Raw genomic sequence first — 16,736 nt, 5'->3', positions numbered from 1 at the left:
ATAGGCAGAGCTGTACAGACAGAGCGTAGATGAGTGGTCACTAGCAGCCTGGGGAGAGATGTTAACTATAAAAGAGTATGAGGGATGTGGGGAGTGATCAAAGTGTTCTTTATCTTCACTGTGCTGGCTAAGCAATAGTATGCATTTTTCACAACTTGCAGAACTGTACAATAAAAGATATAATTTTACAGTACGTAAATTATAACTTAGTTTTAAAAATGGAAAAAAAAAGTTTTGGGCCATACCACACAGTTTGTGAGATCTTCGTTTTCCAACTAGGGATTGAACCCATGTCCTCTGCAGTGAAAGCGTGGAGTCCTAACCACTGGACCAGCAGGGAATTCCCATGGAAAGAAACTTTAATGTACTGAGTTTGGCAAAACTAATACAATTATGTAAAGTTTAAAAATAAAATAAAATAAATTAATAAAAACACAGAATCTTTTAAAATCCAAATATTATTCATGCTCTGGAAGAAAAAGGGGGGTACCTTGAATAGGATAGTCAGAAAACTGATACAGAGATATTTAGCTAAAGGTATGGTGATGTTTAACTGAATATAAAGAAGATGTTTAACTGAAAGGCAAATAAACATGTAGAAAAGTAGCCTTGCAGTAGGAAAGAGTTTGGAATGTGGTAGGAAGATTCAGAAGGCCAGAGTGATTTATTTTTTTAAATAGCTTCCATTTATCAATTGCTATTATATATCAGGCACTGTACTAAATGCTTTACATATGGCATTTTGTTTAATACCCACAATAAACCAATGAGGTGGCTATCATTATTTCTTTATAGATGAGGAAAGTCAAGGCTTAAAAAAACAGTTTATTAACCTGTCCAAGAAAGGTCAATATCAAGATTCAAACCCGGGTTCCTCTGACTCCAAAGCCCAGTCTCTATGCCAGTGACTGCATAAATAACAACTTTGTCATTTCTGTTTCATCTTGAAACTTTTAACCTGAATTCAGATATGCATTTTCAAGCACACTTTGACAGTTTTTTCATGTCATACTGGTTGGATTCCTTTGGACAAAACTGGATAAAACTCAGGGATCACTGGAAACCTCAGTATGTCCTTTTGATAACTCTTAATGTGGCTTCAAGGAGAGAATCTCTGAGGGCAGTCTTCCCTTGAGAGAAGAGAGAGCAAAGATGCAGATAACTTTGATGTAGGCTTCAAGATTCTGTGGCATGACTTTTAAATCTAAGGCTTTATGCTTCCCAGGTCTTCCCAGGTGGCACTAGTGGTAAAGAATACACCTGTCAATTCAGGAGACATAAGAGGTGCAGGTTCAGTCCCTGGGTTGGGAAGATGCCCTGGAGAAGGAAATGGCAACCCACTCCAGGATTCTTGCCTGGAGAATCCCATGGACAGAGGAGCCTGGTGGGCTACAGTCCATAGGGTTGCAAAGAGTCGGACACGACTGAAGTGACTTAGCACATAAACTTCTTATCCTAAAGATTTTACCCACCTTAAACCTGTAGTTTCATAAATTTCTGAAGCTATGAAACTTTTCATTATTTTCTGACCCACCCCAACACCCCACAATTACCTCTTCACTGTGTTTTCTGTTAGGCTTATTTTTTGTATAATATTTTTAATTTTCTCCATCCAGTCTATGTGATCAGCTCCAAGTTCTTTCACTTGTAGACCCATCCGTGTATTCCAGTGGTTAAGCTGAAAGAACATGTTCTCCTGACTCCTACAGAGATATGATTATGATCAGTTTTAAGGTAGAAAATGGGAAACATTTCACAAATCCTAAAACCCCCTTTCTATGGGTGGCAAATAGGTCTGCTTATTCATTTTCTGTCACCAAAATAGGCCAGATAGGAACTTAGGCTTTAAGAAATGAGTTTGAACACTTATTTAATACCCATTTTAACAGACTTTTTTAAGGCTGGAGAAAATAAAGTATGTTTTATATTCAGTAAACAATGTAGATATATTTTTAATTTTCCTGCATGGAATGAATGTTAAGTGTTGACTTCAGGAAGGTGGTTGCATCTTGGTGAAGGAGAAGAAATTATATTAATACATAGGGAAAGGGTCCATAAGGATTCAACCATACATTTTTAATTATAATTAAAATATTTTTCATCTCTAGAAAATTACCTAAGAGTGATGAGATGTGTAATAAGTCCAGGATCCAAAGAAAAGCATGGAAAGAGAACTCCACGGTCTCCCTATGTCCCGCTTCATCTTTCTTGCTGGAATGGGTAGGTAGTTACTTGTGCATGTGATTGCTTTGTGGTTCAAGACATGTACTGATTTAAAATCTTCTAAGCTTTCTATAAGCACTCTGCTAAGTTTCATTCTCCCCTCCACAAAACACTACTCAGTGTTCCCTCTTGCATTCACCAAGGCTTACTGTTCAAGGATGTTCTCCTCTGAAAACTGCAAAGATGTGGATCCTTGGGGATCTTCATGTTGAATGTGATCTCTTTCTTGCTCATCCTGTTCACTCTGCAGGTCCTGGCCATGCCCAGCCTTCAGCTCCAACTTATCCTGATAAAGATCATGAAGGACAAAAGCAGAACAGAAGGTTTATCACAAGAGATGGTGACCCCTCTATGGTACCCCTGCCCTCATTACCCTTTCCGAGGCTGGAGTCGTCTGATGCATTTGTGAGGTAGGCTGACATCCCCTCTGCTCTGTGACAGAGGAAGGCTGGGGCAGGAATGTGGAGAGTAGGGAGAACAGATCAGCCTCTTATTGATATACCTCTACAGATCACTGGCCAAGTCAATAGGAACAGCATTCACCTATCTCTACAAATTGCTTTCGAGCACATCATCCTTTAAATGACAGCCCTGACATGGATAAATGTAGGTACTGAAATTCCCTAGGCCATTCATTCATATTTAGTGATTTGGCCAAGGTCACATGATGCAGTGAGTTCAGTGATGACCCCCCAAAAGATATGTCCATGTCCTAATACTAGGCCCCCTGAGAATGTGACCTTGTTTGGAAAAAAGGGTCTTTGCAGATGTAATGAAGTTAATAATGATCTTGAGATGAGATTACCTTGGATGACCTGGGTGGATCCTAAATCCTATGATGAGTGTCCTAATTAGAAACAGAAGAGGAGAAGACATAGACAGAGAAACTCATGTGGAGATGGAGGCACATTGTAGTTTTTGCAGCCACAAACTAAGGAATGCCCAGAGTCACCAAAATCTGGAAAAGGAATGGAAAAATTCTCCCCAAAAGCCTTCAGAGGAAGTGTGGTCTCGCTGACCCCTTGATTTTGGATTGTTGGCCTCCAGAACTATGACAGAATACATTTTTTTTTTTGTGGCTTTAAACCACAAAGTCTAATTTGTTATAGCTACCACAAGAAATCAACCCATATGGCTGGTAAGTATATGGACTAGAATTTGAACTAGGTTTTCTGATTCCCAAACCATGACTCTTTTCATTGTACCTAGGACTTGGGTTCAGATTAAGGAATACCTAGTTCCTACCTCTAGTGCTTTCACAACCCAGTGGCGTCTCACCAGAGATGAAGGTTTATTACATTTACAGATGAAGAAACCAAGGCTAGATTTTCGAAGTATGATGTGACTCCACTATCTCTTAGCTACCGCTTTGTAAATAAAAGGCTTCCACAATTTCAATTTCTTTCCACTAAATCTTTGGCCAGGATATTTAAAAGCAGCAGAAACACTGTGATGTAGAGAAAGACAACCACATTGGGAAGCAGAGAACCAGAGGTCTAAGGCTTGTTCTACTGCTGTGAGTGTTGAACAAGTCACTTAACCACCATAAAGCTCAGCTTCCTAGGCTAGTAAGAAAATTGAGCCAGACCATCTCTAGAGTTCTATGTCCAATAATCTCTGATGACATTTCATATCTTCATCAGTCATTGTACTGTAGTGGTTAATATATCACAGAAGAGTCAAAAGGCAAGAAATAGAAATAAAAAGAGTTTTTTAAAAAAAATCTACAGGACTAGGACTTCCCTGATGGTCCTGTGGTTAGGACTTTCCCTTCTAATGCAGAGAGTATGAGTTCAGTCCCTGGTGAGGGAGTTAGGATCCCACAGGCCTCATGGCCAAAAAAAAGCCCAAAGCATAAAACAGGGGCAATATTGTAACACATTCAGTAAGGACTTTAAAAATAAGTTAATAAAACCTATAGGACTAAATAAAACCTACAGGACTAAACGCATAAAGAAATGTGTGTGTTTTTAAAATAGCAGACTAAATGTTGCATAAAATACACAGCCTAAGGGTTTCCCTCATAGCTCAGTCGGTAAAGAATCTGCCTGCAATGCAGGAAACCCAGGTTTGATCCCTGGGTTGTGAAGATGCCCTGGAGAAGGAAACGGCAATCCACTCCAGTATTCTTGTTTGGAAAATCCCATGGAGAGAGGAACCTGGTTGGCTACAATTCATGGGGTCACAGGAGTTGGACACGACTTAGCGACCAAACCAAGGGCATTGAAAGTGAAAGTTGCTCAGTCGTGTTTGACTCTTTGTGACTCTGAAGACTATATGGTCCATTGAATTCTCCAGGCCAGAATACTGGAGTGGGTAGCCTTTCCCTTCTGCAGGGGATCTTCCCAATACAGGGATCAAACCCAGGTCTCCTGCTTTGCAGGCTGATTCTTTACCATCTGAGCCACAAGGGAAGCTAAAAACATTACTTTCCATTTATGTGCAGCTTTTGGAAGAGCTCATATTCCTCAGAAAGTGAAAAATGGAACTCATATTTTCCCTCAACTAGTCTAGTTCCCACTCTTGTATATGGCCCCCCATTCATCCAAATGTCTCCGTCTGAAGACTGGAAGAAGTCCTTGAATTGTCATGGGAGACATTCTTTTCCCTCCTCGTTACCCATTTCATATCCGCTTAGTATAGTATCCACTAATACTGCTTATCTTTTCAGTCAGTGTCCATCTCTGCTCATGGCATCCCAGTCGGGGCCCTATCTCAAGTCCTCATCAGTTCCTGCCTCCTACTGGTGTCCTGGCTTCCTGCCTGCATCCTGCTCTATCCTGGCCTCAGCATCCTGCCTGCCTGCTTGCCGGTCATGCCTTTTCCTGCACCCTTCCTCTCTCACAACACTGTTTCTCTTTGACTCCTTTATCTTTGCATGTGCTATGCCTTCTTTCTGAAATGCTTTTCTTCTATCTAGACCATCTTTCAAAACTCAGTTGTCATATCCCCAGTCTTAAGCTCTCCCTCCTGTATACTTCATTAGTACATCTGCTCCTTCTAGGGTGGATTTTTTGTACACACCCTTGTTTTTGCCTGAGTCCCTCCTAGTGTGTGAGCTCACTGAAGGGAAAGAATTATATATATAATATCCTAGCACATTTGTTGTTGTTCAGTCACTCAGTCCTGTCCAACTCTTTGCGAGCCCATGGACTGCAGCATGCCAGGCTTCCCTGTCCTTCACCATCTTCTGGAGCTTGCTCAAACTCATGTCCAGTGAATCGATGATGCCATCCAACCATCTCATCCTCTGTTGTCCCTGTCTCCTAGCACATAGTGGATGCTAAGTGGTTATAGAAATACATTCTGTTTGTGAGAGATGCAAACAAAAGCAGGAAATAGGAAAGTCTGTTCACTGACCTAGCATCTGAAATCGGCACTATATATAGCAGTGCCAGGGACTGAAAATGGGAAACCAGTGCAAAATCTTCATTTCCAAGTGTTTTAGGGGGCTTTGATGGTTAGACATGGCAGCTTTGGCAGTCTAGCTAAAAAGCCTATTTTGTTAATTAAAAAAACAGTTGACCTTATTTTGCTCCTCTTAACTCTTTGTCCATTTCCTGAAATTGTCCTTTAAATCTTTGTCTTATAAAAGACAAATGTAAGATTATGCAAAGTAGAGACCTTCTGGTTTGCTTTCAGAGAATAAAAGGAAAAGATTTCTTCCTCAAGAAGTCATATGTTTGTCCTTTTTTCAGCACAGAGCTAAATTTATCAATAATTATTTGTTAATTATGTGACTGCATGTGATTTATTTTTCTGTAATTAAAGGTTTTTCCATATAAATAAATGAACATAAAGAAATACAATCATAAATTTTAAAAAATATTTTCTTAAACCTTTATGCCCTGACTTGAAGTTTGTAAGAAACAGTCTATAATAATGAAGGCATTATACCCTTCATATAGCCTGCGAGTGTAGACTATGTGATAAATCTTATGGAGTGAATAATTTTATTATCTAACTAGACTTGTTCTATTCCAGGCCAACAAGTGGTAGCATAATTGTTCACTGACTAATGGTAGGAACATTTTCCTGGAGTCCACTGACAAGGACCCCACAAAGAAGCAGATAACAGTCTTTATAGAGTTTTACCTTCAATTTATGTGTTCACTAAGTTCATGGCTCCCACATCTCGTTTTCCCTTTTCTTTCCCCTCTTTAAGACTCCTCTTCTAATTTAGAAGAGGAGTTTTTTGTTTTGTTTGTTTGTTGGTTTTTTTTTTTTTTTTGTAATGGGTATCTGTCTCTTTCCACTTTTTTTTTTTTTTTTAAAGTTGGAATATACTACCGTATTTTATTTTCTTTTTTTTTTCTTTTTTTTTTAATTTTATTTTATTTTTAAACTTTACATAACTGTATTAGATTTGCCAAATATCAAAATGAATCCACCACAGGTATACATGTGTTCCCCATCCTGAACCCTCCTCCCTCCTCCCTCCCCATTCCATCCCTCTGGGTCGTCCCAGTGCACCAGCCCCAAGCAAATGGGTATCTGTCTCTTTCCACGTTTTGACTGTCTCATTATTATCTATACTCCACACATCTAACTCTATCCCTTCACGCCTTCTATCCCCTTCTCTTTCTTTTTTCTGTATATTTATTTTTATGTATTTGTTTTGCTGTACCAGGTCTAGTTACAGCACTCACGATCTTCTGTTGTTGCAGCCTGTGACATCTTTCAGTTGCAGCATGTGGACTCTTAGCTGTAGCATGTGGGATCTAGTTCCCTGACCAGGGATCAAACCCGATCGTCCTGCACTGGGAGCTCAGAGTCTTAGCCACTGGACCACCAGGGAAGTCCCACTTCTATTTCTTTTGTTTCTTTTTCTTTTTTCCCTTACTGCAGAGTCCTTGAAAGTAAAGTCCAGATTAGGATGTTCTTTGAGGACTCTTCCTTCTAAGGATTGTAGAGTTGGCTGGCTATCCCCAAGCCCAAAAAGTATTCAAAAGAGAAGTAGACAAAAAGATGAATCCTGGACTTCCTTTGAGGGTTGAATAAGCCTCAGAATAGGAAATACCCACTCCACAGATTGGAAAGCACCTTCCTCTATAGCCAGTAACCTGGGAAATCTATGGGGGAGATTTGCAAATCAGTAATAAAAGGAATCTTAGCCATGCATTTGCTTTGAACTAAATGAAAGCATAAACTCTTTCCATGACAAACTCCAGCATCAAGTTTCTCCATTCATGTCAGCTACATGACTGAATTTCAAAGACTGAGAGAGGTTCAGACTGAATTAAGAGTAAATTAGTGCTCATTTCAATAGCATATATACTAATATTTGAATGACACAGAGATTAACATGGCCCCTGAACAAGGATGACATGCAAATTCATGAAGTGTTCCATATTTTTTGAGAAAGTTAAAAAAAAAAAACTCATTTAAAATTGCTTCAAAAGGAATAAAACACCTAGGAATAAATAACCAAAGAGAATAAAGACCTATACTCTGAAAAGTATAAAAAAATTAATGAAGGAAATTGAAGATGATACAAGAAATGGAATGATATTCTGTGCTCTTGGATTGGAAGAATTAATATTATTAAAATGATCATACTACCCAAAACAGTCTACAGATTTAATGCAATCTCTATTAAAATACCCAGGACATTTTTCATAGAACTAAAACAAATAATAATAAAATTTATATGGAACCACAAAAAGACCCTAAATTACCAGAACAATCCTGAGAAAAAAGAAAAAAGCTGAAGGTATCACCCTTCCAGACTTTAAACTATACAACAAGACTACAGTAATTGAAACAGCATGGTACTAGCACATAGATCAATGGAACAGAATAGAGAGCCCAGAAATAAACCCACACATCTATGGTTAATTAGTCTTTAACAAAGAAGACAAGAATATACAATGGAGAAAAGACAGTCCCTTCAATAAGTGGTGCTGGAAAATCTGGACAATCACATATAAAACAATGAGATTAGAACATTTCCTTACACCGTAACAAAAATAAACTCAAAATGGTAAATTGTTAGAAGAGAACATAGGCAGAACACACTTTGACATAAATTGCAGCAATATTTTTTTGTGATCTGCCTAAGGCAAAAAATAAAATAAAAGCAAAAATAAACAAATGGGACATAAACAGAAAAGTGGTATCACCTCACACCAATCAGAATGGCCATCATCAAAAAGTCTGCAAGTAACAAACACTGGAGAGGGTGTGGGGAAAACGGACCCCTCCTTACAGTGTTGGTGGCACTGTAAATTGTTTGAGACCCCATGGACCATAGCCTCCCAGGCTCCTCTATCCATGGAATTCTCCAGGTAAGAATACTGGAGTGGGTTGCCATGCCCTTTTCCAGGGGATCTTCCTGACCCAGGGATCAAACCCAGGTCTCCTGAAACGCAGACAGATTCTTTATTGTTTGAGCTACTCGGAAAGTCCACGGATATTCCTTAAAAAACTAAAAATGAAGTTACCATATGAGCCTGCAATCCCACTTCCGGGCACATACCTGGAGAAATCGAATCCTTTATGATGACCTAAATCAAATCCCTTGTGATTATACTGTGGAAGTGACAAATACATTCAAGGGATTCAATCTGATAGACAGAGTGCCTGAAGAATTATGGACAGAGGTTTGTGACATTGTACAGGAAGTGGTGATCAAAACCATCTCCCAGAAAAAGAAATGCTAAAAGGCAAAATGGTTGTCTGAGGAGGTCTTACAAATAGCTGAGAAAAGAAGAGAAATGAAAGGCAAAGGAGAAAAGGAAAGATATATCCATCTGAATGCAGACTTTCAAAGAATATCTGGAGAAAATCATAAGTCAAAAGGATACATGCACCTACGGTAGCACTATTTCCAATAGCCAAGACATGGAAGCAGCCTAGATGTCCAGTGACAGATGAATTTAGATAAAGGAATAGATAATAGAATATTACTCATCCACAAAGAAGAATGAAATAATCCCATTTGTAGCAATATGGATGAACCTAGAGATTATCATTCTAAGTGAAGTAAGCAGGGCAGAGAAAGACAAATATCAGATGATATCACTTATACATGGAATCTAATACATATATTTATTTTCTTGGGTTCCAAAATCACTGTGAATGGTGACTGCAGCCATGAAATTAAAAGATGAGTAATGGATCTCTGTAATGCATCCTATTGGGAGACAATTTACAATTCAAGAACAAACCTACATAGAGTAATTTTCTCTGAGGTGAAACATGTCACAGTTATTTTGTAAATTACAAGAACAAAAATAATGTAGCACAATTCTCTGTATGGGAACACTAGGAAGTCCTTTGTGTAATAACAGCTGCCTTCAGAAGAAAGAGTACCTCCCTCTTTTTCAAGCTCTGAACATCTTGTACCTGTTAGGAGGAAACCTTAAGATACATCCTTACCATTTTAGGATATGAAATGTGAAGTTTCTTTCTTCACCCACTGTGATGTTTAAATCTGTCTCTTACCCATGTTTTAGTCTCCAAATCTTGAAGGAAATCAGTTTGAAGGTTTTCAGAGAAAATGTCTTCATCATCTGTTCTGTCCAAGTTGTGGTCCATTTTGGTAAATTCCCTTAGCAAACTGTAGGTCACACGATGGAGAGGTTGTTATTACATCTTCAGTCTACAGTTTAGGCCTTCCCCAAACATTTCTAGAGGAAGAACACCTGGATCTTTCTGGCCCCAAAAAGCACCTGCTACTCTTGTACTGATTTTATTCTGTGTGAGTAATGTCTAGTACAGTGTATTACTCGAGACAGAAATAGAGAGGCTGGATAAATATTTGTTGACTGACTTAATAAATGATTTAACAGTGAGATTCTGAATTCTAAAGCCACTGCACAAACATACTGTGTGTGTGCAAATGTATGTGTAAAATAAACAAATAATAAATGTTCTTCTTTTAAAAGTATAATTAAAAAGTATCATATGGTAAAACCCTGGTAGTTCAGCAGTTAGGAATCCACGATTTCACTGCTGAAGGCCTGGGATTGACCCCTGCTTGGGGAACTAAGACCCTATAGGCCATGCAGCATGGCACCTGCCCCACCCCCAAAGAAGAGTGTCCTATGGTTCATAGGAAAGGAGTAAGTCTGTGCTACCGTCATGATCTCTAGACCCAGAGATGTCCTCCTCCCAACATTCACTAGTTTATTTATTCTTCCACAGAGATTCTATGCATAAATAAGCAGCTATGTTTATATAAATATATATATGCTTTTAAAAATACAAATTAGAGGATATTACATACACTGACTGTACTTTATAGGGCTTCTGTAGAAGTTCAGACAGTAAAGCACCCACCTGCAATGCAGGAGACCAGGGTTCAATCCCTGGGTCAGAAAAATCCCCTGGAGAAGGAGATGGCCACCCACTCCAGTATTCTTGCCTGGAGAATTCTATGGACAGAGGAGCCTGGAGGGCTACAGTCCACAGAGTGGCAAAGAGTTGGACATAACTAAGTGACTAATACACATATGCTGTACTTTATATTTCTTTTTTAATGACTTCTTTTGGAGTCCATTTCATATTAGTACTTATAGAGCTGCCTCATTTTAAACATTGTTATATGGTATTCCCTCCTGAGGCTATATCATAATTTGCTAATCAATTCTCTATTTATGTTTATATGCATTGTTTCTAATCAATTACCACTAGAAACAATGCTGCAATGAATATCCCTACACATCTATGTGTATATGTGCAAGAATATCTATTGAATAAGCTCTACAATAGAATTTCTGGGTCAGTAGACACATATACTTTAAAAATGTGTGTGTGTGTACACTCAGTAGCTCAGTCATGTCTGACTCTTTGCTACCTCATGGACTGTAGTCTGCCAGGCTCCTCTGTCCAGGGAATTTTCCAGGCAAGAATACTGGAGTGGGTTGCCATTTCCTCCTCTAGGGGATTTTCCCAACCCAGGGATCAAACCCGAATCTCTGGCGTCTCCTGCATTGGCAGGTAGATTCTTTACTACTATGCTACCTGGGAAGCCCAAAATTTTGATAGAGTTTACCAAATTATGTTTTAAAGAGGCTAAATCCATTTAAAATTCCAGAAAAAAAATGATGAAAGTTCCTGTTTTCCCATTCTTTTCTAAAATCATGTATTAGAAACGTTTTTGATCTTTGTCAATCTGGTAAATTTAAACTGGTTTATCACTGTAGTTTTAATCTCTTTTTATGAGAGTTTGAACATCTTTACCTGTGTGTATAAAACTCATTTGTGTTTCCTTTGTTGTGGTAATTGTGTTGATAATCCCTTGCCTATTATCTATTGGACTATTGTTATTTTGCTGGACTGCATATATGTGTGTAGATGTGTACACACACACACACACACGTACTCACATATACTTTTGAATGATCACAATATACAAGTGATAAAGGCCTATGGCAGTAGTTTCTTATATATGGGTCTTGAACCTTGAGGTGGGGGGCCTTCTCTACCTATCCTTCAGAGAAAGTGGTCCTGGAATCAATAGACATTTCTATAGAATCAAAAAATACTGCTGACATATAAACATAACAGAACAGAAACATATACTGTCTCCAAATGTATATGCTACTGTTATTAATAAGTTATAAATGAATTTTAAAACATCTTTGATGTAGTAGCTTTTTTGACATATGAGAGGTTCTGAGAAATCTTTTCCTTTAAAAAATTGCTTTTGATTTAAAAAGGTTGTAAACCATTTTTATAGTATAAAAGGTTGTAAACAATTTTATCATATATTGACAAATGCATGTATGTATTTATATGAATATTTGTACTTCCTCTACTCTAGAAACCATTTTAAATGGTTGATATCTTTAGCAGGTGAAGATAATGAAAGTACAATACATCAACATTTTTCCACAACCTGAGACTAGAATTTTGACCATTCCTATCCCATAGAAAAGAAATGCAAAAAAGCAAAATGGCTATCTGTGGAGGCCTTATTAATAGCTGTGAAAAGAAGAGAAGCGAAAAGCAAAGGAGAAAAGGAAAGATATAAACATCTGAATGCAGAGTTCCAAAGAATAGCAAGAAGAGATAAGAAAGCTTTCTTCATCGATCAATGCAAAGAAATAGAGGAAAACAACAGAATGGGAAAGACTAGGGATCTCTTCAAGAAAATCAGAGATACCAAAGGAACATTTCATGCAAAGATGAGCTCGATAAAGGACAGAAATGGTATGGACCTAACAGAAGCAAAAGATATTAAGAAGAGATGGCAAGAATACACAGAAGAACTGTACAAAAAAGATCTTCATGACCTAGATAATCATGATGGTGTGATCACTGACCTAGAGCCAGCCATCCTGGAATGTGAAGTCAAATGGACCTTAGAAAGCATCACTACGAACAAAGCTAGTGGAGGTGATGGAATTCCAGTTGAACTATTCCAAATCCTGAAAGATGATGCTGTGAAAGTGCTGCACTCAATATGCCAGCAAATTTGGAAAACTCAGCAGTGGCCACAGGACTGGAAAAGGTCAGTATTCATTCCAATCCCAAAGAAAGGCAATGCCAAAGAATGCTCAAACTACCACACAATTGCACTCATCTCACACACTAGTAAAGTAATGCTCAAAATTCTCCAAGCCAGGCTTCAGCAATATGTAAACCATGAACTTCCTGATGTTCAAGCTGGTTTTAGAAAAGGCAGAGGAACCAGAGATCAAATTGCCAACATCCGTTGGATCATCAAAAAAGCAAGAGAGTTCCAGGAAAACATCTATTTCTGCTTTATTGACTATGCCAACGCCTTTGACTGTGTGGATCACAATAAACTGTGGAAAATTCTGAAAGAGATGGGAATACCAGACCACCTGACCTGCCTCTTGAGAAATTTGTATGCAGGTCAGGAAGCAACAGTTAGAACTGGACATGGAACAACAGACTGGTTCCAAATAGGAAAAGGAGTTCGTCAAGGCTGTATATTGTCACCCTGTTTATTTAACTTAGATGCAGAGTACATCAGGAGAAACGCTGGACTGGAAGAAACACAAGCTGGAATCAAGATTGCTGGGAGAAATATCAATAACCTCAGATATGCAGATGACACCACCCTTATGGCAGAAAGTGAAGAGGAACTCAAAAGCCTCTTGAGGAAAGTGAAAGTGGAGAGTGAAAAAGTTGGCTTAAAGCTCAACATTCAGAAAACGAAGATCATGGCATCCGGTCCCACCACTTCATGGGAAATAGATGGGGAAACAGTAGAAACAGTGACTGAATTTATTTTTCTGGGCTCCAAAATCACTACAGATGGTGACTGCAGCCATGAAATTAAAAGACACTTACTCCTTGGAAGGAAAGTTATGACCACCCTAGATAGCATATTCAAAAGCAGAGACATTACTTTGCCAACAAAGGTCCATCTAGTCAAGGCTATGGTTTTTCCTGTGGTCATGTATGGATGTGAGAGTTGGACTGTGAAGAAGGCTGAGTGCCGAAGAATTGATGCTTTTGAACTGTGGTGTTGGAGAAGACTCTTGAGAGTCCCTTGGACTGCAAGGAGATGCAACCAGTCCATTCTGAAGGAGATCAGCCCTGGGATTTCTTTGGAAGGAATGATGCTAAAGCTGAAACTCCAGTACTTTGGCCACCTCATGCGAAGAGTTGACTCATTGGAAAAGACTCTGATGCTGGGAGGGATTGGGGGCAGGAGGAGAAGGGGATGACAAAGGATGAGATGGCTGGATGGCATCACTGACTCAATGGACGTGAGTCTGAGTGAACTCCGGGAGTTGGTGATGGACAGGGAGGCCTGGCGTGCTGCGATTAATGGGGTCGCAAAGAGTCGGACATGACTAAGCGACTGATCTGATCTGATCTGATTGACATATCTGCCTAGTTTCTGACTGTGGGTCCCTTTACTGTCTCATTGGAACTACCACACTAGATATTCATTAGGTCAAAACTAGAAGAATTGTAGAGAAGGATGTTAACCCAAACCCTGAACTTGGAAATCTCATCCTTTGGTCCTACCAGCCTGAGGAAGTCTCCAGACAAGACGAAGGACCAAGGACCAAAGACCAAGACAAAGGACTCCGGGAGCTCAGCCCTGACTTGCTTCTGCACTGTGCCTTCAGCCACATCGATGTTTTGAAGAAAGCCATTGTTTTTCTCTGTCAACTCTTGCTCCTTCCCAACCAGCTTCATCTGCAGAGGCATCTCATCATTTAGCTTCGTGAGAGCCATCTCTTCAGCACAGCAGGGGTGATGGTATATTTCTTTGTACTTGTAAAGCTGATGTTTGTTTTATTCTTTTCATATTGTGGACAAGTCAGTTATTTCTCATTTTTCACTACTATAAACAATATAGTGGGCTTCTCTGGTGGCTTAGACAGTAAAGCATCTACCTGCAATGCAGGAGACCCAGGTTCAGTCCCTGGGTTGGAAAAATCCCCTGGAGAAGGAAATGGCAACCCACTCCAGTATTTTGCCTGGAAAATCCCATGGACAGAGGAGTCTGGCAGGCTCCAGTTCATGGGGTTGCAAAGAGTCAGACATGACTGAGCAACTAACACACAATCAATATAGTAATGAGTATCCCTGTTTGGGAATTTTCAGTGCATCTCTATTAGTTACTTAGAATACTTCCTTAGAATTGGAACTCCTGGTAATATTATATACTGATTTTTTTAAGGATTTAGAAAAATATTCCCAAATTTCTTTCTTAAAGGTTCAACCATTATACAATATATGTCCGGTAGCTGTGTATGAGAACAAGAAACTTCCTGCCTGCCTGACAGGCAAGTGTTAGCTGGAGAGCAGAGACCTGAATTGTTAAGACTATGTACGTAGTGAGAAAAATCATAGTGAAAGGAAATAGGAAAGAAGGTAGAAAGGGTGAGACAGATTCTGGAAAGCTCATATGAAAAGCCACAAGAAAGTATTTAAGTGAAATGTAACTGGTAGTAATCGGAGAAGGCAATGGCAACCCACCCCAGTACTCTTGCCTGGAAAATCCCATGGACTGAGGAGCCTGGTTGGCTGCAGTCCATGGGGTTTCTAGGAGTCGGACACGACTGAGCGACTTCACTTTCACTTTTCACTTTCATGCATTGGAGAAGGAAATGGCAACCCACTCCAGTGTTCTTGCCTGGAGAATCCCAGGGACGGGGGAGCGCTGTCGTCTCTGGGGTCACACAGAGTCGGACATGACTGAAGTGACTTAGCAGCAGCAGCAGCAGCAACTGGTAGTAATGAGCAGAGATCAGAGGGTTGTGTGTTAGCCCTCAGTTGTATCTGGCTCTTTGTGACCCCATGGACTGTAGCCAGCCAGCCTCCTCTGTTCATGGTGATTCTCCAGGCAAGAATTCTGGAGTGGAGTTGGGTTGCCATTCTCTTTTCTTCTGCCATTCTCTTCTTCCCAACCCAGGGATCAAATCTGGGTCTCCTGCATTTCAGGCATATTCTTTACCATCTGAGCCGCCAGAACAAGCAGAGATCAGAGGACTGTACCCAGCCCTAAACAGCAAGAAATCTTCTCCTCTGGGCACTCAAATGGGTGACTGTAATAAATTGTCACAGAGGGTGGTCTGGACCTCAGGACCTTGAGAGACAGAATTCCTAAGGGACAGATGGGACTGTAGACTGACAAAACAGGAAGTGATTGGCAAGCATTTTTCTGGAAGAGTGATTTATGGCTATGATTAGGAACAGATGGAGGGAAAAACACTGGGAACCATAGAGATACTGGAATCATCTGGGCAACCAAGGGCTGGCCAATCAGTCTGTGGCAAAACTAAGCTTTATCTTTAAAAAAAATTTTTTTGTTGTACTGAGTCTTCCTTGCTGCACACAGATTTTCTCTAGTTGCAGGAAACAAGGGCTACTGTTGTTGTGTAGGCTTCCCATTGCAGTGGTTTCTCTCATTGCAGAGCACAGGCTCTAGGCACATAGGCTCCTGTAGTTGCGGTGCATGGGCTTAGTTGCCCCGCGCCGTGTGGGATCTTCCTGGACCAGGGATCAAGCCCATGTTCCCTGCATTGGCAGACAAATTCTTAACCACCGGACCACCAGGGAAGTCCTGAGCTTCATCTTTGACCTATGTGGGGACCCACAGTGGATGTGGGGCAAAGGGGACTCCTGTGAAGGAGAAGCTACAGGAAGATGCCAGAACCTAGAGTGTGACAAAGAAGAATAAATCTTTCATCTCTTTCAGGAAGGACTCTGTGACCTGCCCCATCTCATATAGCTCCCATCTGGACAGTTTGTCTTGTGTCCTGAAGATGGTAAACATTACCAAGGCAACTCCAAACTCTGAAAGATGAATGATGACTTAGTTCTGCTGAGTTTTGTGCCTCTTTCCTGTCCAAAACTAAAATATGCTACAAATAATATTTCCTTATTTTGGTAACTCTTTGGCATCCTAATGGCTTCCATTGGTTGATTTAAAGGAAAATCTCTTCCTCTAAAATCAAGTAGCTTCACAAATTCTGTCCCCAAACATTTTCTCACATTTCAAACAACAACAGTCAGAGTCCTAATGATGGCTTATGTTTGTGCAGCTCCTAATAAATTACGAAGTACCTCTCACA

At 39.8% G+C, this 16,736-nt stretch overlaps 1 protein-coding gene and 1 non-coding gene across 2 annotated transcripts in view; one reads left to right on the top strand and one right to left on the bottom strand.

Annotated features, from left to right (window-relative positions):
• Positions 1-14,391, bottom strand: part of SMCO2 (single-pass membrane protein with coiled-coil domains 2) — a 36,637-nt gene extending 22,246 nt beyond the window's left edge. The window contains exons 1-4 of the mRNA XM_055566169.1: positions 14,264-14,391; positions 9,670-9,784; positions 2,373-2,503; positions 1,554-1,703 (exon numbers count right to left, since the gene is read on the bottom strand). Coding sequence (XP_055422144.1) covers positions 1,554-1,703; positions 2,373-2,503; positions 9,670-9,784; positions 14,264-14,391 — 524 coding nt within the window. The remainder of the gene's footprint in view (positions 1-1,553; positions 1,704-2,372; positions 2,504-9,669; positions 9,785-14,263) is intronic.
• LOC129642518 (U6 spliceosomal RNA) lies at positions 7,477-7,580 on the top strand. Its single transcript, XR_008709787.1, has one exon. It is a non-coding gene; the product is annotated as a U6 spliceosomal RNA (small nuclear RNA).
• Positions 14,392-16,736: the final 2,345 nt, after the last annotated feature.

The sequence above is a fragment of the Bubalus kerabau genome, chromosome 1 (assembly GCF_029407905.1).
Source record: "Bubalus kerabau isolate K-KA32 ecotype Philippines breed swamp buffalo chromosome 1, PCC_UOA_SB_1v2, whole genome shotgun sequence".
Taxonomy (NCBI): domain Eukaryota; kingdom Metazoa; phylum Chordata; class Mammalia; order Artiodactyla; family Bovidae; genus Bubalus; species Bubalus kerabau.
This window is presented reverse-complemented; position numbering and strand designations above follow the sequence as displayed.